The sequence below is a fragment of the Furipterus horrens genome, unplaced genomic scaffold (genome assembly GCF_987537825.1).
Source record: "Furipterus horrens unplaced genomic scaffold, mFurHor1.1.pri manual_scaffold_11, whole genome shotgun sequence".
Classification (NCBI taxonomy): domain Eukaryota; kingdom Metazoa; phylum Chordata; class Mammalia; order Chiroptera; family Furipteridae; genus Furipterus; species Furipterus horrens.
In genome coordinates, this window is record NW_028327181.1 from 34276374 (window position 1) to 34303766 (window position 27393).

The 27393-nt window shown below is 47.7% G+C and overlaps 1 protein-coding gene across 1 annotated transcript in view; it reads right to left on the reverse strand.

The window, feature by feature from the left end:
• The window catches only part of GRIK4 (glutamate ionotropic receptor kainate type subunit 4), a 214055-nt gene that overhangs the window by 152136 nt on the left and 34526 nt on the right, over positions 1-27393 (reverse strand). The window contains exons 5-6 of the mRNA XM_090257477.1: positions 25156-25209; positions 1280-1441 (exon numbers count right to left, since the gene is read on the reverse strand). Of these exons, the coding sequence (XP_090113603.1) occupies positions 1280-1441; positions 25156-25209 (216 nt within the window). The remainder of the gene's footprint in view (positions 1-1279; positions 1442-25155; positions 25210-27393) is intronic.

Below are 27393 nucleotides of genomic sequence, written 5' to 3' on the forward strand. Positions count from 1 at the left end.
AGAAGAAGAGAGAGAAACATCCATTGGTTGCCCCATGTGTGCATCTGGACCGGGGATTGAGGACTGAGAATCAAACCCACGACCTTTCAGTCACGGGACAACACTCTAACCACTGAGCCATGCTGGCCAGGGCTCACTTCTATTTTAAAAGCCCACCAGAGAGTGCCCAACTCCAGGAAGGTACCCAATTCCTAAACCTGCCGTCTCCTAAACCTCATTTCTTTATAATTTTAACTCATTGTTCCCCCTGCCTCACTCACTCATTCATTCATTCATTCATTTGACAAATACTCACTAACTACTTTCATTTTGCCAGGCCAGTTTATAGCACAGGGTGGCAAAGGAACAATGGTCCTAGAGAAAGACAAAACCACATAGTGGTTAAACTCTGAACTGTAAACCCACACGGCCTAGGTTCTGATCCTAGCTCCTCTGCTCATTAGCTGGTGACCCTGGGCTGCTCACTTAACCTGTCTGGCCTCAGTTCCAACATTTCTAAAGTGGAAATGCTACCTCACAGAGTTGTTATGAACATCACATAAGCTGCCTTTGGATGGGACAGGACCCAGAAAGCCATGAGCTTCCCATCTCGTGGACTCTGCCCTTTAACAAATGGACCTGCAAACGCATTAGACCTGCCCTACAAAGTAAGGGCATCAAACCCAAGGAGAATGGCAGGGAAACCTTTGCTTCCATCACACACACCGTGGGGAAAGGAAGCTTGAAAAGGAAGAGTATGGGCGAGGCCACAAGGGAGGCACGTCTGGCTGGGATGCCACTTGGAGCAGTGGTGCAGTGATAGGGAGAGCATTGAGCCAGGGTTCAGATGTCTCAGGACCCAGTTTTCCCTGAAGAAGCCTTGGCACCTGCCCTGGGGCAGACCCCACACCTCCCTTCCCTGCCTGGGCTTCTGTCGCCTTCCCTGGAAAATGAGGCAATGGATCAGCCAAAGGCCTTTCCAACAGTGATTCTAAATGTGGGCCATTCTCAGCAGCAGTATCATCAGGAGTCCGGCCATAGGAGGCCACAAGCATCACTACCTGACAGCTCGGGGCCTCCACACACCCCTCCCTGCTGTCTTCTCCACCGCGTGGGCTGTTTGCAGCTCACAGTAGAGTGCAGATGCCTCTCCCTTGCAACCACTTCCCAGCACCTGCACCTGGATGCACTCCTTTCTGAGCTGGGCCCAAGGACTGCGCTCCCGGCAAGTGGCTGTGTGTGCTGAGGGGAGGGCTGTGGAGGCCAGGGGACACCTGGGAGGGCTCTGGTGGGTACTTACCGCAGGCCCGGGGAATGGCACGTGGTCACAGTTCTCCTGCCAGGACTGGTTGAGGCTCTGGGCAAACTCTCGGAAGAAAGCATGTGATTGATTGAAAATGGAAAATCCCAGGATGTTGACACGATCATCCACCAGGCTGTCCATCCTCTGGAGCGAGAACTCCTGGAAAGACCCAGCAGTCAGGGACAGAGCAGAGTCGGGAGAGGAGGACGGGGCTGGCTCACTGGCTCACATCTAGGTGTCCCATTCTAGTCAGCGCAACCTACTGTCAGGCACTCTGCTTGGCACTGAGGGTCCACAGGTAACTAAGAGTCGCTGGGAGAAGGGAGGGAGAGCGACAGAAATAAGCAGAGTGATCTGCAAGAAAGGTCTGTGTAAGATTCACTAGATGAAGAGAGAAAGAAAACACGAATGGGCCTGGCTGGGGTGTAACTATCAAGCTGTCTTGGAGGATGCAGAGGCATTTTCTGGGCAAAGAATGTGAACAAGCACAGGCTATGCCAGACAGAGGTCCCCACAGGCGCGAAGGCACAGAGGGGCGAGAGTGTGCGGCTCTTTCGGCTAGATTCCCACAGTGCGCCTTGATAGAAGCAGCACTTCTCGAAGTGTGGTGCGCAGCACCCCTGCCATCAGTCTCGGTGGCACCTTTAAACACGGCGCAGGTCGCTGCACCCCACCTAAGAGCAGCCGCACCTGAGGCTCGGGGTCTGAAGCCGGGAGCCTGCCCTCCGTACTGAAGTCTGAGAGTGACTGGGTTAGCGCACAGGACGCGGCGGGGTGGGAAACGGGAGGAGATGCGACGGACAGGTGGGCAGGGTTAGGGCTCCAGGCCCGGGAACTTGCACTTGGACCTGTGTGTGACAGGACCTGAGGGGACACTCGGCAGAGAAGTGACAAGATCAAGTTTGCTTTCGAAGAACCTCGATGTGAAGCTCTGAAGACAGGGTTCATTTTGCATTACTTTTTCATCCACTAACCAAAGGCTTAAGTGCTTATTGAGTGCCAGACGCAGGCACAGAGACTCTAGCACAGAAGAGAGGAGCAGGAGCGCCATTCCTGACCCCGAGGGCTTGCAGGGCACTGAGGAGACAGATTGTAAGGAAACAAATAAATGCACCTAATTCCGGGTATCTGTGGCTGGGTAAGAGTAGGGACAGCTGCTTCAGATGAGGCAGTCAGAGAAATCCCCTTGGGACAGTGACATCCAGAAGCTCATGGGAATTCTCCCAGAACCAGGGCCCTCACCCAGTCACCTGTTCCCCAGCCAGGTCTCACCCCAGCAGGCTACACCATGCAGGCATGGGTCCCACTGAAGCCAGTTGATGGACTGGCCTCCTCAGGTGGGGCTGAGCACAGAGCCCTGGGCGTCCACGGGGAAACTAGGCAGGAGGGTGTGGATTCTTCCACTAACCAGTCCCTGCTCCTAGAGCAGTGCTTTTCAGTGTGGTTCTGAACACTGTGGTGACAGCCAGAGGGAAAGGGGAGGGGGCAGGTGGAGGTGGGCAAAGGGGGGTGGAATGGGGCTGGAAAGACTTTGCTTGGGACAATGGGCGAATGATTTAGTGAGCAGGTGATGTTTTATTGAGTTGTGCACTTGAAACCTGTATGGTTTTGCGAACCAATGTCATCCCAACACATTCAATTAAAATGAAATAATTGTGGGTCAAATTACATTTGTGTGTTGAAGTCACATTCATCACACATTCACTTTGAGTGTCTCACACACAGCTCTGCAACCTGTGGGCACATGACACAGACCCCGTGACTAACCCATCCGCCATTCAGCTGACATGACAGATGGCTTGCTTCCTGGGTGGCCAGAAACACTGCTTTCCTTCAGGTGGTCTCCTTTCTGAAGATGTAGCTCCTGCAGGCCCCTGGTGCATCCTCTGCTTCCTCACCCCATCTGCAGGCAGCCACTGTGGAGGCTGCAGGCTTTAGGCCTGAGGCCCCCTATTCAGAGCCCAGCCTCACTAGCTACAGCTTGCAGACTGAAGTTACAAAGGCTCCTTTGGAAACACCAATCCCTGACACCGTGAAGTCAGAAGATGATTAATTCTATTCTGGATCCTGCCACATTCCTGTTAGGAGAACATGAATATGCCAGAGAACGTCTGATTCATAAGCTGATATCTATCCTGCCTCTCACAGGGCAGCTGCCCACATGCTGTGTGTTGTCAATAGGCACGAGGAGGCAGATGGCTAATGAGGAGGGATGCATCAGCAAGGGAGATGTGGCAGGAGCACAAGCCACGCCGCTGTCCAGCAACCAAGGGGCCTCAGTGGCTTTGGCCGGCATCAGGGGAGCTGGAAGATATCCCCTCTCTCTTGCCTTCCTGTCAACGTGAGCAGCCCATCCCTCTCCTCTGTCCTCTCCCCACATGCACAGCTTGGTGGAAAGTGGCCCTGCAGTCTTGAGCGTCTGCAGACTCACAGTGGCAGTTGGGGGCACGCAGCGGGTAAGGGCTTCGGTGTTCAAATCTAGGTTCCACATCATACTGCATGCACGACCTTACAGAATGGCTTTAACCTCTCCAGGCTTCAGCGGGGACAGTAACGGCAGCAACCTCAGAGGCAGTTTCGAGGAACCTGTAAGGTGACTGCACAAGGCTTAGCACCATATCTGGCTTATGGGAAGTGCTCAACATGCGACAGTTACTGAAACACGACTGGGAGAGCTCAGGCAGTTTCTGGCCCTCTGCGTCATTGGTTCCACTTTCTTGGAAAGCGTTAGGAAGGTGTTTCCTTCAAATGTGTGTCCCAGGCACAGTAAGAATGAATGTTAATTGCAGACACTTAGAGACAGCCCTTCCAGAAGTCAGTCAGCCTGTCTTCTTGCCTTCTACTCCCTACCTTCTTACCCCTCAATTATAGTCTATTTTCAAAGGCCCCCTTAAATTTAAAAGATCCAATCTTCCTTGATAATTCATTCTATTTGTAATAACTCATGAGAGAGGTCGCAAAAGAATAACAAAGCGGTACTGTGTTATCATAATTTCCCTAAGCATCCTCACAGTTAGGAAGTGCTTCTTCATGTCCAAAGGTAGGCTCTCCAGGGGACATGGAAAGCTGGTTTCTAAACAAATATGGGAAACAGCTGACCGCTGCTAGTTTCTAAACAATAAAAATCTTCTAAACCAATATCTCCCAAAGTGTGTTCCTCAGAACACTAGCTTTTCCAGAAGATGTTAACATAAATCTCATAAAAATGAAGTTTCATGTTCAAATAAAGTTAGAAAATACTGCATGAGACATCTGCCTCTTTAAGTTTCAAAACACACACCAACATATTAAAGCTTTGAAAAAGAGCTACAGGAGCAGCTTGTTTAACTTTGTTTAACCCAGAACTTTCCAAACACATTGACTGAGGGACACTTTTCCACCCAAATCTACAACTTTAGTGTTCTTTAGAACATGTTTTGGGGACTGCTACTCTACACACAGTGAAACATGAATTATAAATCCAAATTCAAATGATGGAGACATTTCAGGACTAGGGGGATTGCTGCTCTACCTCAGCGCATACCTGGCCACACTGCCCGGCTGCACGGCCTCACCCCAAGTGGCGGCAGGGGCTGGGAGCACAGGGGCAAAGCAGGTAGGTGCTCACAGCAACCTTGATCCTCTTGCTGTAAAAGTGCTGGAAGGGAAATCTAAGGGTCCCCACTCCCAAAGGAAGTGGCTTCCATTGTGGCAACCCAGAAGAAGAGAGGGTGGGGAACAGAACAAGTGGCCTCTGCCAGGCTGAGCGGTGGAGCAGAGACCAGGGCTGAATCGTCCCAAGCACGCGTGGCTTTCTGACAGCCCCCTGGTGCCCATTACATTTCCATGCACATCATTTTTCTCTTCAGAGGCCTGTGTGTGCCCAGAGCGCAGAGATGTGTCTGCCTTGTATTGGAACCCCACACTGCACCTAGTGTAGGGCCTGATACCTGGAAGCTGCTTGGTAAATGTTTGGTGAGGACTGCTGACTGAAGATGTTTCAATGCCTCTCTGTGCTCAACTCTGATCAAAATCGTACAGTCTCACCCATACAGAAAGTGTAGGAACTTGAGTAGAATGTGTACCAATCCCTGGAGTGTCCTCTGCAAGCTGCGTTACTGTATTCGGGGGGAAAAAATTCCTGACAGCCTGCTTTCTTATCACTGGGTTCTTAGCTGCTTGTCAACAGAGAAGAGTTTTGACAAATAAGTCACCGTACAATACTAATTCCTAGGTGTGTCTAGACAGAAGGCCTGAGCTGAAGCTCCAGATCTTCCAACCATAAGTAATTACCACAAAGCAATAATGATAATAATAACAACAGCAAGTGTTGTAATGGATTGAGCACCCACTGTGTGCCTGGCAGAACTAAGCACTTCACACGCATGATGTCAACACCCTGCAGCCGCTCTGTGGCGTGGCAGTCATGTCACCACTTTGCAGCTGAAGAAGGAACTGAGACCCGGGTGTGAGAGGCCTTCCCAAGGCTGCACCACAGTAGACAAAGTGGTCTCATTTCAAACCCAGTCCCATCTGCAGCAAAGCCAGCGCTTGGTGTCCTTGTACCACTTGGGACTATGCAGCACCATGAGTCCAGTGTGACTGTGATATAAAATGCCTGGCAAAATCACCTTAAAGTTGAATTCAGCATACACAACTCGACGTTCAGACCAATGTGCAAAACTGTAGCTGATTGTCTTAGTGAGCAAAGGGCTATCAAACATCAACTAAGTCTCTGTACCAGGAGGATTTTAATTACAAAGGGGGCTGGGGCTTGGTGTGGGCCCCAGACTGAGCAAGTAAATAATGATCTTGAGAACATGGGATTACTGAAGTTTGCCCCACACCATGTCTGCTCAGGATAAAAAACCCAGAGAAGGAATCGGGGAAACACCAGGGTGCAGCAGATGGGGAGGAATCAGCAAATAAGTGCAGTGTAATGGAAGTCGTGTGGTTAACATGTATGAAGAAGTAGGCAGTCAAATGCAGCTTCGTGAACTTGGCCAACTTCTGCTGTTCAGGAGCCTTAGCTATCCCTGGTAAAATCTCTCTGAGCCACGACCACTCTCCTGCTGGCCTCTGCATGGTCTCGCTCACTGCTGTCTCCCCAGTGCCTAGAGAAAATCAGTGAAACAATAGCTGGTTCTTTGGTCTTAATTAAATAATTAGGATAATAATTCTGCTGGAGAAAGTGGGTCTGGATTTATGAAATTTTAAAGCAGATGCTTTCAGTTGGTATTTCATCCTAGATGTTCCTCACTGAAACCCCATATTCCCAAAACCAATCTGTTTAAAAATTTTTTAATCTCTTTATTTTTATCTCTTTTAATTAGACAAATTTTCTTGTTACAAAATGGGGGAAATAAGAGTTCACATGCTGTTATGAGACTTCAAAGAGCTATGGAAACGAGAAGAAGGATATAAACTCCTTGAGTTATTCATATTATTAGTAGTAACAATAACATAGTGCAAGGAATGCGCTTTGCATGCACTTGCAGACATCCCCGACCGGCAATGTAGAAAGTGGGGGTGAGCCTTCCTGAAGCCTACCAGATTTTGCACAAAAAGGGCTTCTCCATGCCTGTGTAAAGAAAGCCCTCAGCCCTAATTGGCCCAAGAACCTTAACCGCTCCTTTTGTGCTAGGGCACAGGCACTTGTGAAAAATGCCATCCTAATGCCTCTGTGGCCTCTGGAATCTCTCCAGATTCTGCCACCTGGATACACTCTGTCTTTCCTTGCAGACCTTTCATAACTGCAGAATGGGTCACACGCTCAGCGGCAGTGTTCAAACAGTCTCTTCTTCTCGGCTGCTTTCACCCAAGACTCAGCCTTCGGTTTGTGCTGCTGTCTCCTTAGCCCTGGCCCCTCACTGCCCAGGAGGGGAAGCCTGCTGGCCTTATATCACTCCAACCACAAATCATTTATTAAACCTCAATTTACTATTGAGTATAATAACATTATGCCCATCGACACGGCTGTGCATAGTTCACAAGGCACTGTCATGTAGCGCTTTCAGTCCTCACAAGCACATTTGAGTACACAGGACAGGAGTTATTCATGTTCCCGTTTGGAGTTAAGTGTCTTGCCCAAAAGATAGCTGTGGGATTAAGACCAGGGTGCTGACATAGAAGATCCGTGACTTTGATTACATTCCTTCCTCCTGTGTGCTCAGCAATGAGCTAAGTCACCAGGAGACACGATACAAAGCAAATGCACGCACCCTTCCCTGGCTAACAACTTTGGATGTTTAGTTGTTGATGGCTAACAACTTTTTAATGTTCTCACCCCAGGAATACTGAGAACACCAAAAGATTCCAAGCCACTGTGAAACTGGAACGATGGAAGATATCCTTAAGACCATCACTCCTAAACCTGAACTCCTAATTTTTCCACCCCAATCTGATCCCCTCCCTTGGTCACTATTTGTGAATGTGACCATTATCAACCTGTCAATCAAGACAGAATTTGGAGCTCACCCTCCACTTCATCATTCTCACACCCCCATCTCTTTCATGCATGCATGCACTCAGGCATTGTTGCTGGAGAACATTTTACTTCCTTGACAACTCTTGAGACTGTTGCCTGCTCTCCATCTCCATAGCCTCTACCTCAATTCAGCTCTTCACCTGTTTGTTCCTGGACTATGAAGTAATTGGTTTCCCCTTCTCCAGTCTGGCGTATCTTCAGGTCTCTATTCCATGCAATTGCTGGAGGAATCTTTGTGAACCATACCTCTGATTCTGGATCCCTCTCCACCTCCCAACGCTCCTTACCACACACAGGGCAAAGGCAAACTCCTTAGTTAAAAACAGACATGTCTTTTTATCCTATGGTTCCTGTATACTCCTCTGCTCCTTCTAGACCTTGACCTCTCCTACCACCCAAGTCAGGCAGAACTGACTGCTGTCTCAACTGGTGTGCCGCTGTAGCTCACAGGTATACCTATCAGCCCTTAAAGCTTTTCACCACTTGAGTTTGTTCAAAGCTGTCTCCAGAAGACCGGGTGCTGCTGAAGGCAAACACAGTTACATAACCAGGCTCCACCCTGGTGCATAGCGTCCCGGAGAAAGCCAACATTGTTGACTGAGTAGTTAGGAAGGCGACACCTGTCAGGCTGTGCCTCACTTAGCCACATAGATGTCCTGGTCCCTCAGATTTCCGAGGCTCTTCTTCACGGCTACACCCACTCACCCACTCACCTTTCCTTGGGACCAGCATCCTGACAGAGGCCGGTGCCCAGATCCCTGCCTCACGAGCGTCTTCTTTGCATTTCTCATGAAAGTGCTGGAGACACCAGAAGTCCAGCACCTCCTGGGGACCCTGCTGTTCTCTCCTCCCCTCCAGGGGCCTGTCCACCTATTTGTCTGCATCAGAGCTGAGCTCCCTGCAGGCTAGGTGACTGCTTTTTGTAGAACAGGCCTTTGAAAAAAGTAGCAGCTGGGAAGCTAATTCCTACTGTTCAGTGAATTCCATTTAATGGGAGCTTTGGTCTTAAACCTCCTGGCTCCCAGCTCCCCTAGATACTTCTTCCTACTTGTCTCCTATTAATGGGGATACCATGAACAAACATTCATATCCATTCCTCACAGGAGCTCTGTCCCTTTGGTGGTTTCCTATCCCAATGGGAATCCACAGACAGGACCCCACAAGGAAACCACATTCCGTCTTGTTCCTCGCTCTCCTCCCTGCACCTTATCCTGCATGTGTGCTCAGCAAGTGCTCCATTGTGAATTCATTAAATAAGTTCATGTTCACCAGCTAATGCCCACCAGGGCAGGGCCACCTTTACAAAGATTCCAGTCATCTGCTCCCAGGAAGAGGAAGGCAGAACCCTCCCACCTTCACCCCAGCAGCTGTGGCGATCCGCATCTTGTACTTTGAAGACCGTTCTGTGCCTGTGGGACTGGCTAGGTAGTTACTAACTGTGAGGCTGACATCTCTGTGGGTCAAAGTGACACGAGAAATGGCGTACACTTTGTGCTCGCCCCTAGGCTGGAAGGCACTACTGCTTCTCCACAAGCCTCCTCCTTTATCAGGCATCGAGTCCCCAGGTCTGAGGTCCCCTGCATTCAGCATCCACTGATGAGGCCTCCTTTCTACCCATCATGCCCCAACTCATTCACCTCAGGCAGGTAGAGACCCGTGTGCCTTCCCCTTCTCACCAGAGGAGCACCAGGCTGCTGAGCAGGATGGGCAATGCGACTGGCCCTCAGCCTGCTCCCATCTCTGCATCAGGACTGCGGGTGGTCCCCCACACATGCTCAGGGTCACTCAGGAGGCATCTGACCAGGGCAGGACCAGGATCCAGGACACAGGGCTCTCAGATGGCTTCCCACAGCAGGAGCGAAATGTACACAGCAGACGTTTTCCAGGCCTCATTCGTTCCACAAAAATCACAAACGTTTCCTCTAGGACGCACATCGTGTTAGGCACTAGAAACATAATGCATGAGCGAAGTCCTGTCCCTGATCACAAGGTGCTTATTCTTGGAGGCAAGCGGGAGGCAAGTTGCAAACAGTGACAAGTACAAGTGCTAGGGAGAGAAGCAAAGGTGGTCCCTTCCACAGAGTTCCCTTGCTTTTCCTAAGCTGAGAGCTGACGGCAAGCTAAGGTCTAAAAGATGAGCAGGAGTCAGTTAGCCGAATGAAGAGGTGGGGAAGAGAGGACTGTCAGCCAAGGACATAATGAAATATGCAGAGCCCAGAGGAGTGAAGGCACGGGCCAAATTCAGGGACGTGTGAGTCACTTAGTCAGTCTGGGGTTGTGCAAACAGTGCAGGGCAAAGCCCAGAGTCCAGTTCCTAAGAGGCTGTTTAGGACTTCTCGCACGTGTGGGGAGCAAGAGAGAGATACGATCAGGACTGTTTCAGGAAGATCTTCCCTCTCAGCCTAGATTAAAATCCAGCTTTGAAACGCATCCGGTGGCTTCAGCAGATGGGCAGGGGCCGTGCTGACCCTGGGCTGTGGATATGAGCTGTCGGCACCTCAGAGACAGGGCTGGGGGCCTCACACAGTGATGTGATGAGCTAGGAATGCCTTTGACACTGAGAGGGGCCTGAGGCTGGGGACAGAGGTTCTGTTTTGCCTAATAATAAAAGCACTTGCTGCTCCTAATGGTGCCTGTAGCACTTATAGTGTAATGATAATAACATGATTTGCCAGGTCTTTTGTCCTATATCTCTATGCTTTTCAAACATTCATTACATACCAAACAATCTTATGAGCATGGCCCACATTCCTTAGGCTAGGGGTCTCTCTAGTAGCTTTGGCTGCCCCAAGTAGCCTTGCTACCCCCTGACTCTGGCCCTGTCTTCTCTTGGGGGCTTGTTTACAGACCACCATTAGGAGTGGAGGGGTATGCCCTGCCAAGAGCATCCCAGGGGTCAGCAGAGAGAAGAGCCAGGGGCTATAATCTGCCTTGCCAGGGCACGGACAATTGCCTGCCCCCTGAGTCTCCAGTGTGTTTTTTCTGGTTCTCTGGCTAGGTCTCTTTTTGTCTATCATTTCACCACGTAATGCTTGTAATGCGGGTTGGAGAGTAAAAGAAATAAACTAATTCACATGGATGGCACAATGGTAGGCAGAATTCTAAATGATCGCCAAGGCCCCTTCTCTGCCCGCCCCCCCCCCCCATGCATATATTCCCCAGGACTGTGATGATGGTGAATCTCACTTCTGTGGTTAGGTCAGGTCGTGCTAAATGGCATTGACTCCTGACCTAGGACACAGCCATTTCAAAGCCGTTTTCTCTGGCTGGTTGCAAAAGAGGAAGTCAGAGCGATTCAGAGTGAGGAGGGCTCAACCAGAAGAAGAGTCTCTGTTGACAAGATGAAGGTATGGAGGCACCGTGGTCAGGGGCCACAGCAGATAGAGGAGAAGGAGGGGTCACGGGCAGAGACCTGAGAGTGGTCTCTCGATGCTGATGGCAGTCCCTAGCTGAGAGGCAGGCAGAAGACAGGGATTTTAGCCCGACAACTTCAAGGGTGTGAATTCGGCCAACAATTGGAATGAGCAGAAGAGGCCCCTGAGCTCCAGATGAGAACGCTGATGCCTTGACCTCAGCCTGAGCAGAGGGCCCAGCCAAGCTGTGCTGGCCTTCTGACCTACAGGACTGTGATACAGCAACCGGCGTCGTTTCAGGTGGTTCACATCACAGTACCTGGTTACACAGCAACAGAAAACTAATACAGCAAAGGGAAGCAATAAAGATCAGTTTCATAAGGATAGGATGTGAGCTGGGAGGTCATCTAATAATCTTAAACATGGCTCTCAAAACGTCTCCAGGCCTCATATACTTCTCTCTAGAACTAGAGAGCACCTGCCTTGTGGTGATATTTTGGTGATTAAAATCTTGAACATAAAATACTTAGCATGGTGTCTGGAACATTACTAGCACTCAGAACCATCGAGTTACTATTATTATATGACCAGCTTATTAAAGTGGGGGATTTTTATAATTAGACTTTCCTGATTGTGGGTTATTGGGGATTGCTGCATCAGTAGGCATAAGGGGAGGCCAAGGCATCTCTCATTGAATTAATGGGACTTGTGAATCTTTAACAGATTGTGACAGAGATCAAGGCAGGTCTCCCCTCCTCCCAAAGCTCTATTATTAAACAGAAGGCCTGGGCAGTCAGAGGGGATGTTTCCAGAGACATTGAACCAGAGTAATCCCCAGAGTCTAGTTCCTATTTCAATTTGATTTATTTCACATGCAGAGTCAGGTGCACCCAGTCAGCAACACACAGAAGCATAGATGTGAGAAAGCATGTGTGCGACCGTGCCGGCCAGATGTAAGAAATGAGTTTCAGTTACTATTAAATGTACGATGTGCAATATTTGAAACCTGGTCTGGGAGCCCACAGGACCTATGTTCACTGTCATGTTGATTGCCACATATCAGCAAAGGGTTGTCCTTACAAGGTGATGCAGATTTCCTTCACCTCCACGAGGGTCTCAGCACCCCCTATCAAATGTTTCCTCAGTTTCGATTCATTTTGCTGGCAATACTCATTCTGCTCTTACACCCCCTGCCCCACACAGCTAGAAATCAAGTGTATTTGGAAACTCCTGCCTGACCTTTAATAACCAGATATCATTTCACTCTGCGGCCCCAGTGTCGGGCTCCTCCATCGCAGCCCAAGCCCTGGGAGGGAAAAAGGCCTATATGGTTCATTTCATTTCTTTTTTTTTTTTTTTTTTCAGATTTAATGTGTTTTATTGATTAAATTATTACATTTGTGCCAATTTCCCTTCCCTCTGCTCCCCTCCACCCGGTGGCCCCCCTCCCTCCAGTTGTCCCCCCCTTTTAGATTATGTCCATTAGTTGTGCATACATTTCCTCCCAACCTCTCTCCGTCTATTCCATTCCCTCCTACCTTGATCCCCAATTCCTATATCATCTCCCTCCCTTTCCCCATTCCCCCTCCCTGTTGACCTCCCCCCAATATGCTTCCCGTACCCACAGTTCCTCTTCCACTCTCGTTGCCTATTTAGTTTGCCTTTGTTTCATCTCCCTAGCTTCTGTTTTTTTTTAAACCAGTCCCTTTAACATCTCATATAACAGTGGTTTGGATCTAATGAACTCTTTCAGTTTTATTTTGTCCTGGAAACACTTTCTCTGTCCTTCTATTCTGAATGACAATTTCGCTGGATAGAGTATTCGTGGTTGTAGGTTTTGGATTTTCATTACTTTGAATATTTCTTGCCAGTCTCTTCTTGCCTGTAGGGTTTCCCTTGAGAAGTCAGCTGATAGTCTAATTGGGACCCCTTTGTACATAATTCTTTTCTTCTCTCTTGCTGCTTTTAAGATTCTCTCTTTATCTTTAATTTTTGACATTTTGATTATAATGTGTCTTGGAGTGGTTCTCCCTGGGTCCAGTCTCTTGGGAACTCTCCTTGCTTCCTGGACCTGCAGGTCTATTCCCTTCCCCAAGTCTGGGAAGTTCTCCTTTATTATATTTTCACTCAATTTTTCAAGTTCTAGTTCATCTTCCTCATTCTCTGGCAAACCAATGATTCTTATGTTGGGCCTTTTATAGCTGTCCCAGAGGTTTCTGATCCTTTCATTGTTGCTTCCCATTTCCTCTCGCTGCATTGGTTGACTGCTTGTTCCTTCTCCATATTCCAGTTTGTTGAAATGAACTCTGGATTTTATTTCCTTTCCTTCTGTCTCGTATGTGGTTTTGTTCCTTTCGTTATGAAAGTTTTTCGCTTCTTTCATATCCTTTTCCTGCTCTTTTGTGAATTCTGTAAGCCACCTGATAACAATGGCCCAGAACTGAGCCTCTGACAGGTTTCTTATCTGTTCATCTGTCAGGTTCTCTATCTGCTGCCTGGTGAGTTGTGTTACCGGTATCTCTAAAGTTGTCTGCCTCATTTTGACAGATGCGTTTTGTTTTCTTGGGCTGGCTGTCGGGGGCAGTGCCTGTGTACGCGTCACTAATTAGCGACCTGCGCCTACCTGTCCGCGACCTATTTCGCAGGCCTGTGGTGCTTTCTTTGGGGGCGGGGGTCCAAGATGGATTCACACAGTTATTCAGCTAGGAGACCGGGATCCGTCCTCCCGCCCCCCTGGGCCTCACTGTTCAAGGCGATGCGGCGGCCGCTCTCCCCAGCTCCGGAGTCGCGCACCGCCAGGGGCTTGGCCGCCGGGATTCCTCGCCGGGGTCGCGCACCGCCAGGGGCTTGCGCAGCCGGGATTCCTCGCCGCCTGCGGCTCCGGGTGCGACCGCAAACAGCACTGCCCTCTTTAACTCTTACCTGCCCAAATGGTACCGCTGGCTTATAACTTCATATGTTGGACTTCCGTGTAGTTTTATTTTCTGGAATTTCTAGTTATCCTTTGTTTTGAAGTAGTTGTATTCCTCTATAGTTGTAGAGGGAGACCTAGTGTGTCCGTCTAAGCCTCCATCTTGGCCGGAAGTCCCTCATTTCATTTCTTAGTGACCATGCAGCCCTGAGACCGGGGCTTGTTTCTTTCTACAGGTGAACTGACAATGCCTCAGCCACCCCCCCCCCCACCTCCAAATATACAGATTAGTCAGTCCCAGACCAGAATAACTCTTGCTGTGGCCAGAAAGAAGATGAAGAAATCCACATGGAAGAGCTCAAACATGGTAGTTCTTGGAGAAGCTGCCTATGTAACTTGGGATGATTCTGTCGGTCACTAGTGCTTGCCAAAGGGAAGTTCCGATGTCTGAGGCCTTTTTGTCATTCCTTGCCCAACATGACTTGGCAAGCAGTCACACATTTGTCAGCCCAGACAGGCAGTGGCTTGATGCAAATGCCCCCTGGTTCAGAGCCCTGTTCCAGGTACTATCAGAGTAAGGGGCAAGGAACTTCAGAAGCTCTGAGAAAGGAGTGGCCATCTGTAGATGCTGACAATGAAACAAGAGGAGAGAGTACTGGAAATGAGCCCTGCCAGTCCAAGGGGACTGGAATTCCAGCTGAAGTTGGTCACCATGTGGCAACTTAGAGCTGGCTCTATACCTATGCGCACGATGCCCTCTGCCCCCTCCAGAGCCCACAACTCCCTGAAGCACTTCTTCTCCAGGAAGGAGCTGCTCCTTCCTCACGTCTCAGGGTAGGAAGGCCCTACCAACAGGGCTTTAGCAAAGAAGGGCCAGTTCACCAGTCCATGCTGAACCTGCTTCACACTGAGTGGCAGGGCAGAGTCCTGGGATGGCGGAATAAAGTTGACCTATCAGATACTGGTTACCAGGTGGCACAATGAGCACATCAGAGCCACCCCATAGACAGCACTGGCCAAATTCTCCTGCTCTTCCCTAGGGAAGCCCCAGCTCAGATTCTCTCTTTAGGCCAGTGGCACCCATCACTTGAAGGGGGACAATTGTTGACAGTTATCCGAGTGAGTCTGGAGTGTCCCAGGAACTTATAATAAGCTATCACCACATCAAGGTGTTGACTTGGGACCACTTGGGACTCACACCTTCCTTCTTCACCTGCCTTACACAGAACAGGAGAGCTGGCAGTTGGCTGCCTGTCTAGAGTAATGTGAAGTCTCGCAAAGGTTCTCCCACCTGAAATACCTTCCTCACCAATGCCACAACTTCCCATGTTATCCATTTCTTTGGTTAAGTCTTTGGTTAAAAAGCAAATGCTGTCTAAGGCATCAAACTATGTGTATCCTCCACTTAGAATATCATACCCACTCCCTTCTTCTCTTGGCTAACTTTAACTGATCCTTTAAGGCCGCTGGGTGTGGCCTCCTTCAGGACGCTTTCTCTGAGCCCATGAGACTAGACTGAAGGCAACTTCTTTGATGTTACCATTTGTCTTATCTTCTAATCTGACCTCCTTACAGGGCAGACTTCATTCCTTGTTGCATCCCTGATGGGCAGCACTCAATTGATGTTTACTCAGTGACTGCATGGTCCCTGGGCCAGGACACCACCCTCTCTCCACTCTTGACTAGCTGTGGAAGTTTAGGCAAGTTACTTTCCTTCTTCAGTTATTTGTCCTCAACTGTAGGATGACAAGATTTAGTTAGATGCTTTAAAAAATTCCTCAAAATTCAATGCTGTCTTCAACAACTACCATCTTGGCATAAACTGGATTCATTTATTATATATTCACCCAATCCTTGAAGTCAACTGAGTTTCAGAGTTGAAAGGTCTATGGAGAGCCTCTAGTTTTTCCTCAGAGGAGGAAGGTCTTGTCTAAGGTCACACATGGTCAGTTATTGGGACAGCCAAGACTATACCTTAGCCCTGCCAATGCCAACTCAAATGCTAAAAATGTCTGGCAACTTTGCAAGGCAGTGTGTTTTATCTGCCCAGAACCTTCCTTTGGTGATCTGGCTCCCCCTCTCTTCACCACACTCCCTGATCCAGACATAGAAGGTGCTGTGACCTTTCTCAAGCCCACAACTTGCCTCTGCCTATGTGTCACTCACCCATTCTCATTTCTAACCAGCTCTCAGGACACAATTCAATGCAAGTCATATCTGAAAACCTTTCTCAAAGCTGCCCCAAAAGCATTAAATGTTACCTCCTCTGGGCTTCCGTACCTCCCATTTACTGACTGAGAGCTCTTTAAGCCACACCATAATGCTGTTGATATTCCCCAGCACACAGTAGATATTTAATAAATGTTTGCTGAATAAATGTGGTTGATTTTGATTTTCGCTTTTTCCATAAGTAAGTTGCTTAATCATGTCTGACTAATCATTTTATAATCCTGTAAGTTGGAAAAGGAGCTTCCAACTGTCAGTCAAATGCAAATACAAAGACTAATTCTTCAGTCAATGCTGCCTGAGTCTCCTTCCAATTCTTCCTGCCATTACTCCTTCTGAATATATCCCTCTACCAATGGTCAAGTTCAGGTAAGAGGTACAGGAGGTTTAGCAGTCAGAGAGCACAATTTTGGAGTAATAGTTTCTCTTTAAGATGCTATTGTGCCCATGTATGCTTGTCACTGCCAGCTCTGCCACCTCTCAGGGTCTACATTTTGTGGGGGTGGTACCTTGGAAGCTCAGACAGATACATAGGGAGCATTCACTTAACTGCTGTACTAAAAACATATTTATTCCCCAAAGTATACTGCATTATGCAGAGTGGTTCTCCTAAAAGGCTCAATAAAGGTGAAATATGTGGATAGTCTTAATGATTTTACAATACACTACACTTTAGAATCAACTACTCTAGCACTAGAAAGTTGTCCAACTGATGGATTGTGGCTGTTGGCTAGCTCTGTGAGTGTCTTAGTATGTGTGTGTAGGGACAGGTATGTGTAGTGTGCTTTCGGTAAATGACTACAAGATATGGAAGAGGTTCAAGCACTCTGGGAACTATAGTTCCAACTAGGAGAGAAACCAATTTTGTTATGTTCCTGAGAGCTTCAGAGATTTAGAAAGCTAGAGGAAGGCAGTAAATCAGAAAGCTGAGGTCTAAGGATGGATATACTCAACATGGAAGTGGGCAAGAAGAGATGGAAGAGAAATAATGTTTGCTAGCAGCCCACTGAGGTTTATAAACTTTCCCTGTTCTTCACAAAATGATATTGTAAGAATTATTATTCCCACTTTACAAAAGGGAAAAATGAGACTCCAATAGGCTCAATAATGTGCCACATATACCTCTAATGTATGGCAGGGCCCAGATTCAAACTGAACTCTTCTCTGATCTGAGGTCCTGGTCCGAGCCTTGTGTGCCAAGCCATGAAGGCAGTGGATAGGATGGGATTATTTAATAATGACCTTCACAACCTGAAGGAGAGGGTTTGTTTCAAAGGCCTTTGGAGTCTGGCTTCATGAGTCAGGTGCCAGGTGTTGGCCTGAAGGATCCACTTGACGAAGGCCAGCCTGAGCATGTTGTAGCCAGTGGAGTAAGAAGCCCCAGGTGTGGACGGACCACTCAGCACAATTAGTCAGACTGTCCTTGGACTTTGCTGCCTCTTGTGGCCTCAATGTTCACTCCTGGTGCTATCCCTGGGCCTCAGGTATTGACATTGCCCTTACTCATCAGAACCCTTTGAAACCTGTCTCTTGAATTCTGAACTAAACCACCTTTCATGGTCCTAATACCCTTAATTCTAAATCTGTCCAGCCCGGAGTGGAGGAAGGGCATTCCAGACTTAGTAGTGACTGTGTGGTCCCACTGGCTGAGCTGCAGGCTTTGTGCTTATGGGCTTAGTGGGGATGAGCTGAATTCTTGTTGGATGCCAGGTGAGCTATCTCACCTGGCCTGCTGTCCTAGTCCAAGAACTCTACAATGTTACGAACTGCTTCATTCATTCACTCAACACATACTTATTGAACATCTACTATGTGCCAGTAGGCCACTGGGGTTACAGTGACAAACAAGACGGACATGCCTTCATGAAGCTCAAAGTCTGGTAAAGGGGTTGGATATAGAAGGGTTACCACTTGAGATGAATTGTACAACATACAGAACGCAGGGCTCTGTGAGTGAGTGCAATAGAGAACTCCGCCTCGTGGGCTGGCAGGGGAGGCTTCCTGGAAGAAGTGGCATTGAAGTGAGTCCTGAAAGACAAGGAGGGTTGCCAAAGGAAGAAGTGGAAGGGGATGGTGAGCATACTCACCTCCTCTGGAATCCTGCCCTGTCTGCTCCCAGTCCCCTTTCTGTAAAAGCTTTAACACTTTCAGTTACTTAGGGCTAATCTCTCTGATAAATCTTTAGAAAAATAAACAGCGGCTCCATCTGCTTGACAAGAACATGCACCAAAGAGAAAAATTGGTGGCATATATTCATTCTACCCAGAGAAGATAGAGAACAAGTTTCCTCAGCCAAACCCGGAGGCTGACTGGAGGACAGAGACTCCTTCCAGACGAAAGAGCAGAGCGAGTGGAGCAAGTCCTGTCCTGAGCGCCCCGACTGGAAGCACCAGGCAGGACTGCCAGTCCAGCAGCCCACCTGGACAAAGCATTCCAGGAGCAGACCTTTCAGCTTTAAGGGGGCTGAGGCCTTTGTGAGGAACTGCTCATCTCTGCGTACAGCATCAGTTATCCTCTAAACCGACAGGCCAGGGCTTAGAGGGCTCATTGCTTTTCCAGCATACGCGAATGAAAGGTGTGATGAGGACTAATACTTACTAATGTGGCAGATGTTGCGAGGGATCACCACACCCACGTCCTCTCCTGCCTGGGAAGACAGGGGTTTACATTTCGCAGTCTCCCTAACCAGTAGTGGCGGGCATATGTCTGAGTTCTAGCCAATAGAATTGGGAGGAGATATACTGGGTGCCACCATCACGCCTGGCCCATCAAGCCCTCCTGTGTCTGATCCTCTATGCTGTCCCCCATTCCTGGTTTCTCAGAGGACACATTTATAAGCTGAAGAAAGCCTGGGCCCCTAAAGGGCTGTATGGAAGGCTGCGCACTGATCAGGTGCTCTCTTTTGGGACTTCAATTAAGTCAGAAATATACTTCTACTTTGTGAAGTCATGAAATTTGGGGGTTTATTGTTACAGTAGTTGACATTACTTACCAGGTACAAATGGCTATGAATAGCTAATTTTTATTTTGCCAAGACTTTGGAGGTGGATATTATTATTCATATTGTACATATGAGGAAACTAAGACCCTCAAGAGCTTCAGGGGCATGCAGCTAGTAAGCTCCCGAGCTGGAATTTTCACCAAGCCTGACTGACTGAAGGGCTGCGTTTTTACATACCAGCTTTTTCCTCTCATTATTATAAAGCTTCTTAACCAGGACTCTCAACTTTAGCCACTTGGCTTCTTTCAATTTGCAAAGTCCAAATAGAAAGAAGAAATGCATTTGAACACTTGATACCCATTAAGATGGCTATTATCATAAAAACAAAAAATGACAAGTATTGGTGAGGATATGGAGGAACTCAAACCCTCATAAATTACTGGTGGGAATAAAAATGGTACAGATGGGAACCAGTGTGGCAATTCCCCAAAAATTACACATAGAATCACCATAGGACCCAGCAGTTTCACTTCTAGGTATAGGTCCCAAAGGATTGAAAGCAGGGACTCCAACAGGTGCTCAGATGCCGATGTTCACTGCGGTACTGTTCAGTCGCCAAAAGGGAGAAGCAAGCACAGTTGCTGAGTAACACAGCACTAATAATAGCTGATACTTACTGAATACCTTCTACACACAAGGCTCTGCAACAAGTGCTTCTCAATTATTTTCTCACTTAAACCTGAAACAGTTCTAGCAGGAGGCACTGTTTTATCCTCATTTTAGAGCCTCAACAACCTCATCTGTAAGCAGACACTAATAATACCTGCCACAGGAGATACTGTCCGTACAGCAGCTGGTTCACAGCCGGAGTTAAGTAAAGGGAATGTATTATTTTAAGAATACCTTTTAAAGGTCTTATGAAGTATTATTTAAGAATACTACACTCATATTGTAAGCCAGCTGCTGTGTGGGTGGTACCTCCTGAGGCAGGTATTATTAGTGCCTGCTTACAGACGGGGTTGCTGAGGCTCAGAGAGGCTGAGTACATTGCACGGGGCCTCCAGCTGGTAGCCAGTCAAACTAGAGTTCTAAGTCCTATCTGCCTCCTACCAAGGCCTGTGCCTTTCTGGCTCCCTGTGATGGCTCTGATAAAGCTCATCTGAGCACCTGCTGCATCCCGTGGCAGAATTTAGGGAGATGGGACATGATGGAGGTCCCTGAGAAATTCATAGAAGGAATAAATGAGAAATAAAGTCCGGGCGACATCGGTATTTGGGGGGAAGGGGCTGAAGAAGTACAGAATGTAGTTCATTATCCTCTTCATGAAGTCTGTCCCACTCTGGCCCAAAACTCCAACTGCACCTGGGCAGAAAGAATGGATTTCAGCAGTGTCTTTACTCTTCATAGAGGTTTGTCCATTCCAGAAAGCCAAGGCACTGACAGGTTCCGGAACCCTCTCTTGCTGACTGAGCTTCACAACATCACTGCTTCTGTTCTCTTGACTATTATTCAGCCATCATCATTCTGGCAGTTACTTTTCTGACTTCTGCTTGCAAAATCACAGACACTGTGAATCTTGTTAATTCCAGGTGCAAAGACCTCTCTGACTGAGGTATACTCCCAGAGTTCACCTAGTCTGTGCCACCCAGAAATAAGAAAAGGTCTTTGAAAACTGAAGGTATCATAGTGTTATCTTTTTTTAAAAAGGCAATGTCTTAGAAACATATAGCACTTTGCAATTTATAATGCATTCCTACTTACACTCACAACAGCCTCGTAAAAGTTTATTATTCCCTTTTACAAATGAGAAAACTGGGGCTCAGAGAATCAATGTGCCTCTCCCAGAGTCATGCAGTGAGATTACAAGGCAGAGAGGAGACTTGACCCGGGTCTCTGGACTTCACAGGCCAATGCCTTTTTCCACCAAAAAAATCATCACGATCAACATCATTTCTGAGAAGAGGGCATGGCAATATGCAGTGTGCATGATGCTGTCTTCTTGAAAATCTTCAGGCCAAGCAACTTCACCTTATTCTAGTTACTGTGCTGGGAACTCATGTTTCAAATGACTGGCCTCCTTCCATCTGCTAAGTCACCCCATGACTCCCTGCTTCCCAGCTTCTTGCCCCTCTGCTGCTGTGGCTGCTTTGTGCAAGAGCATGCCTGGCAGGCTGGACAAGGCAGCAGCTCCTGGCCTCCCTTCCTTCTCCTCTCTCCTTCTTAGGCTCCAAAATGGAACACAGCTGCCCTTTAATATCTCTTTACTCTTCTGCCAACTTGCCAGGGCTCCCGCTGTGGCCTCCTTACTTTTAAGTAAATGCTATATATATATGTATATACAAAACAAGGCAAAGCAGTGCCTTGTGTTTTACATTTTGAGGGGTGGTGACTGGTAGGGGACATGTGGAGGACTTCTGGGGTGCTGGATTTGGGTGCTGCTCACTTGAACAATGCTCATTAAGCTGTGGTCTTCTCTATGTGGCTAGACTTCAATAAAAAAATTCCAACGAGCAGCCAGTTTTGCAGTGGTGAATTAGGTGAAGGCTGAGTTTCTGGCAAGCCTGCTGAAGAGGGAATCCCTATACCAGCAAAGACGCTACCCTCGGTTCTTCAAGGGGCTTTCAGTTCTGAGACAAAGGCCTGTAGAACACTTCAATGTTAACAGAATGAAGGTCACAGAGTCCTAGTATGTCTCTTCGGGCAGGAACCTCCTCACCTCTCTGGATATTTCAGGCGACCAGGTCCCTGAATCCAGGGAGGGACAACAAACAGTCTCCTAGGCTATTCCATCACATACATCGACCGAGAAAGTCTTAACTTTTAGGTAATCTTCTCCTCTTAAACATTTAAGAGTCAAATCTGTGAGGTTGAATTTGCTCACTAACATACTCATATCTGCCTTAAGTCTTCTGAATAGGTTAGTTTCCTGGATAGATTTAGTAATAAGAATAAACTGCTAGGGCCATTCCTACAGGAGTTTGAAATGACTCCCTGTTCCCTGGACATGCCATGCCCTTTCAGATCGCCTTATCCCAGCATGCTCTTCTCTTCTTTCTCTAGAAGATCCCTACCTGTGTTTCAGGCTATAGCTTAAAGTGGTCTTCTTCATCTTCTTCCTTCTTCTTTCTTCTCCTTCTTCTTTCTTCTCCTTCTTCTTCTTCCTCTTCTTCCCCTTTTCATTCTTCTTTTCTCCTTCTTCTCCTCCTTCTTCTTCTTCCTCTCTCTCCCCCTCCCTTCCTCCTCCTTCTTCTCTTTCTCTTTCTCTTCTTCCTCCTCCTCCTCCTCCTCCTTCGAATCATTTCCTGCCTGCCCCAGGTTGAGCAAGTGGCCCCTTCTTTAGGGTTCAGAGCACTTTGTATACACACCTACTAGGACTTACCACTTTGCACAATAAGTACTTTTAGTTTCTCCAAGGCAAATTTAGTTTCTTATTCCCATTTTAATCCTTAATCCGTAACCCAGTGCCTGTTACATCAAAAGCATATCTGGATAAAGGGGCCACTTAAGTGATTTCAATATCTCATGCATTTATAACATAAGATAACTTTCTATGAATAATTGTTTATAATGGTTCTAATTGTAATAGCCAGAAATTGGAAACAAGCAAAATATCTCTCCATAGGTGGATAGTTAAGCAAACTGAGGTACAACCCACCAAAAAGCACAACTCAGCATTAATCAGGAACAAACTATTGATTCATGTAACAACTTGGATGAATCTCAAGAGTTTTATCCTGGGAGTGAAAAAAGTTAATCTCAAAAGGTTAACTGTATGATTACATTAATACAACACTCTTGAAGTATAAAATTATAGAACTAGAGAACAGATTAGAAGTTGTTAGAAGTTAGGAATGGTGAGAACTAGGGTGGCAGGTTAGACTTCAAACTAGTAGCATGAGGGAGACCTTTGTGGTGATGAAGTGGTTTTGTATTCGGATTGCAGTGGGAGTTAGACAAATGTACACATTTTGAGAGACGTGATATCTTGATATCTATTTTTTATATTATTGTATTTATGTAAGATGTAACCCCTGGAGAAACTGGGTGAAGGATACACGGTACTGTAACAGCCAGCAGGCCCTCTCCAAAAGTCTCCGCAGCCCACGATTTTGGGGAAGGAGATAATATAGCTTTTAAGGTATTTTGCATGTATATGGCAAGCTGGTAGCTAGATAATAGCTGTGCTACTGCCCAAGTAAAAGGCCCTTGGTTTAAGGTATTTTACATATTAATGACAAGAAGATAGCTTAGACTTTCCTGAAGTGAAGCAGTGGGGGATGATACAGCTTAAGGTACTTTTCATAACAATGAGGTATGGTGCTCTGGGTCAGCACTTAAAATTAAGAGTGGCCAGCCTTGAGAAGAGGGGAGAGCCATAAGGAAGGCGGCCATGTTGTTGGGAAGGACGCAGAGAAGCACCATCCACCATGAGAAGAAGCACGACGGAAGGAGCATGTTGGAGGAGCATGACGGAGCAGCAGGTTGCTGTAGCAGCCATGTGAGAAGGAGCTGCCATGCAGTTTGGAGTCAGGATTCAGCCATGTGGCCTGGGCTAGTAAGAGAGCTCCAGCTGACTCTGAAGCCACCAAGGACTTCGCTTTGCAGCCCTGAGCCCTACCTGGACCCTTGGAACTCAGGACATGCAGAGAGGACACTCTCTTAGGACTTGTGCCTTTCCTGGACTTCACCATGATCCAGTGTAACACGGCACATGCTTTTCTGGACTATTCTATGGAGGCTGAGAACAACATACCCCAGATCCTGAAGGAGGGAGCTGACAGATCAGGGATGGGAAACTATTGGGATTGATTTTGGTTTATAGCCTTTTGGGGAGCAAGGGAAGTGCTGGGTCTCGTGGGAAAAGAGGGCTCTGAGCTGGAGTGCTCCCAGCGCCCCCCAAGGTCGGGATATTGTAAACAACAACCCGCTTTTCTCAACACTAATTGTTGGGTCATACACCAAGGTGTCATGTGAATGGGCCCTGCTTTGTTCAGTAACAGTACCTCTCTCTATTTTCTTTGTGACTTCCTGTGGGTCTTTTACTTTATTTCAAAATACAAAGTTATAAAATGTTTCTAAAAAACAATCCTTTGAGGTCCTCTCTACTCTCTAATTGAATGTGTCTATACTTCATTACAACCTTTCATATTTCCTACTCATTTACGGTTTCAAAAGTGCTTCCACATAAATTAAACGACATCATTTCAAAATCGCAGCCACTGCATGATGCAGGTATTCTTATCCCTATTTTGCAGACAAGGAAACCAAGGCCCAGTGCTTGTTGAAGGGCACAGAGTTGATAGGTGAGGTGGCAAAGCTAGTGCGTCAACTTGACGCAGCACAATTTCTACAGACCTCTTTTCTCGTATGCAAAATAAGGACATTTGGTAGACATGCCTGTGAGGTGCATCCAACTCTCACACCCGGGACCTGTGTCCTGTCTGTGCCCTGGCTGCCCTGCTTCTCTGTCGGCACAGGGCCTGACGAAGCAGAGGCTGCACACCAGGAACCAGACCTAAAGAGGAGCCGTCTGTCAGAGGAGACATGCTATAGGGCCCAGGGGCAGATTAAGGTCGGTTGAGGCCCCAGGAGCAGAAGAAAATATTGGGCCCCTTAAAAAAAAGAGAGACAGGGAAAATAAAAATACATGTTAACCGCATTTTATGCAGCGTAGTAATGAAACCAAACTTGGTGTCACTAGAAAAAAGTGTGAAGTTGGGGGTTTGAGGGGCCCTTCAGAAGTCGGGGCCCAGGGCACACGCCCGGTGCACCTGCTGTTAAATCTGCCTCTGATAGGGCCGGTGCCATTTGAATGGAGCGTTAGACTCTGCACATTTTCCTTCTCCTGAGACTAAGAATTGTTGGGAAGAGAAGCCCAGTGGCTCTTTATTTTCCCTCTCCCCATCTTTTGGGGTCCTCTCTGTCACACCCCACTGACACTCTGTGCTGAGAAGGCGAGCTGTGAAAACCTCTTACCAGATTAGTGAAGATGTATGTGTAGTAGGCTGACACCATTCCAAGCTCAGCTGCCTGCAAAGGGAGGAGAAGGCGGTTAGGGAGGAAAACAAGTGCCCACTGCAAGTGAGTGAGCAGCGCAGGCTCTCGTGTCTCCAGTTCACTATCCCTTGGCTCCAGACAGAGTAGGGCACCTTGGTGTTTGTTCTTAGTTTGCCCTTGACTTTGAGGACGGAGCGCAAAAACACAGTCCCTCGAACAGGGCCACTCCTGGCGCTGCAGTGGCACACACAGGGGGGTGTTCTCGGGTACGAAACATTCCTGTGCATATAGGCAGATAGTGTGGAAACCAAAGGGACTTTACGGGAAACAAAGTAAATAACAAACCAGACCACAACAATTATCTCCACAACTGCTAGCAGGAACATGGCTAACACCCACTGTTTGGCATGTGCTGAGCCCTAGGAAGCATTTTACTTGAATTACCTTGACAAGGTGGGCACTACCTCTACCCCTCATTGTCAGGTGAAGAAACAGAAACACCAAAATGCTCTATAACTTGTTCAAGATCATATTCTCATAAATGGAAAAGCTGAAATTGAATCCAGACAGCCTGTACCTCCCAGGAGGACTGTGATTTTAATGGAAATACTGACACAACTCTCTTAGGATCCAAGGTACGATAGGAGAGTCTGTGAGTTGCAGGCAATTCTCAAATTAACTCCAGCCCTGTCTGAAGGCGAGTAAGTGAGATGCATAATCTGCAGTTGTGTAGAAACAAGTGAATCATGTGCAGGCTTTGGTTCTTTATTAGCAGCAGGAAACAAGATGCATGTGATATGCCTCCCAAGGCCTGATCACAGCATGCCAGTGGGTCACTGCCCCACAGCTGAGAGCTGCTGCTTCAGAGCAGGCTCCCATTAGTCTTGTCTTTGCAGCCATCCGGAATTTTCCTAACCAACCCTCCCCATCAGTGTGCCCAGCTTTGGGTGGGACATGTGCTATAAAAACCAACAAGCAGATCAAGTAAATAATAAGTCCCACTCTCCCCAGGGCCCTCACCACACCCCGACAGACAGGTAGATTTTCATAATGTACCCTGCAGCCCTGAGACACTGCAAAACCATTTTGCCCTGACTCATGAGGTACAGGGGGAGAAACAAGACCAGGGGTGCTCCCATTTTCTTATTCACCTCCCAAGGAGCCCCAAAAGCCCTGCATCTTGCAGGAACCCTCCCTGTCTCCTTCAAGAACAGCCTGAGCAATGATACCACTAGCACTCAAGCGGGAAACTGAAGGGCAGAGGGCCTTGGAGACAGGGACAGGATCATGCACAAGTCACAGTGGAGCTTGATGCCTCCCATGTGAGCCTCCTTCTTCCTCCGGCAAAGCTACATTTCTTCTCCTCTCTCAAGGGGACGACACAGCATGAAGCCCGGCCACCCCCACACTCACACCGTCCTTATCAAGTGCAGCTCCGGTCACCACTGCCCAGGCTGCTGGAAGCCCTCAGTTATAGGGCTGGGCTGGGTGCAGGAGGCCGAGAGAGAACATTAGATGGTTAAAGCCCATTTTGTGAAATCTTCCACCCTAAAGATAAAAGACAAGAGACCCTTGGTTTTTTAAGCCCTGAATCTGGGTATACATAAATTTCATTGCCAGAAAAGCCCCTCAATAAAAGTAGGGGATTGCTGTGCAAATCCTCTGAAAACAAGAGACAGCAGAGTGCAGCCAAGCTCACAGGTGCACATCGAGCCCCCCGAAGCCCCACGTGCCCTCTGCTCACACTGCTCCCCACACTGAGTCCAGCCTCCCGAGTTTCCTGAGTCTGGGCTGTGATCCCTGCAAAGGAGTAGCATAGAGTCCCAGGGAAGTGTGAGGACTGAGTCCAGGCTGATGCAGGGTCTGCATGCCTGCCTGGAGCCACTAGTAAGTCAAATGGAAACAAAAGGGACAGTTTCCTGGTGCCTTTCTGGTCATTACTGATCACTTTGTCTCTAAGGTCACAAAGACTGAGACAAATAAGTGGTCTGAGCAAAATCTGCACTGGCCACCCAGCAGAACCGTTTGCTAAATAATGATCATTATAGACTTATAGGCCGAGTTTCTTTCAAAAGCACAACCATTAGAAAATTTAAAAAGCACTTTTAATGAAAATACCTGGTATTGGCAAGGGTCCTTTAAGACACCCATATGATGCTAGTAGGAGTGTAAATTGTTATGGACTTTTTAAAAGGCAATCTGGCAGGTGATATCAAA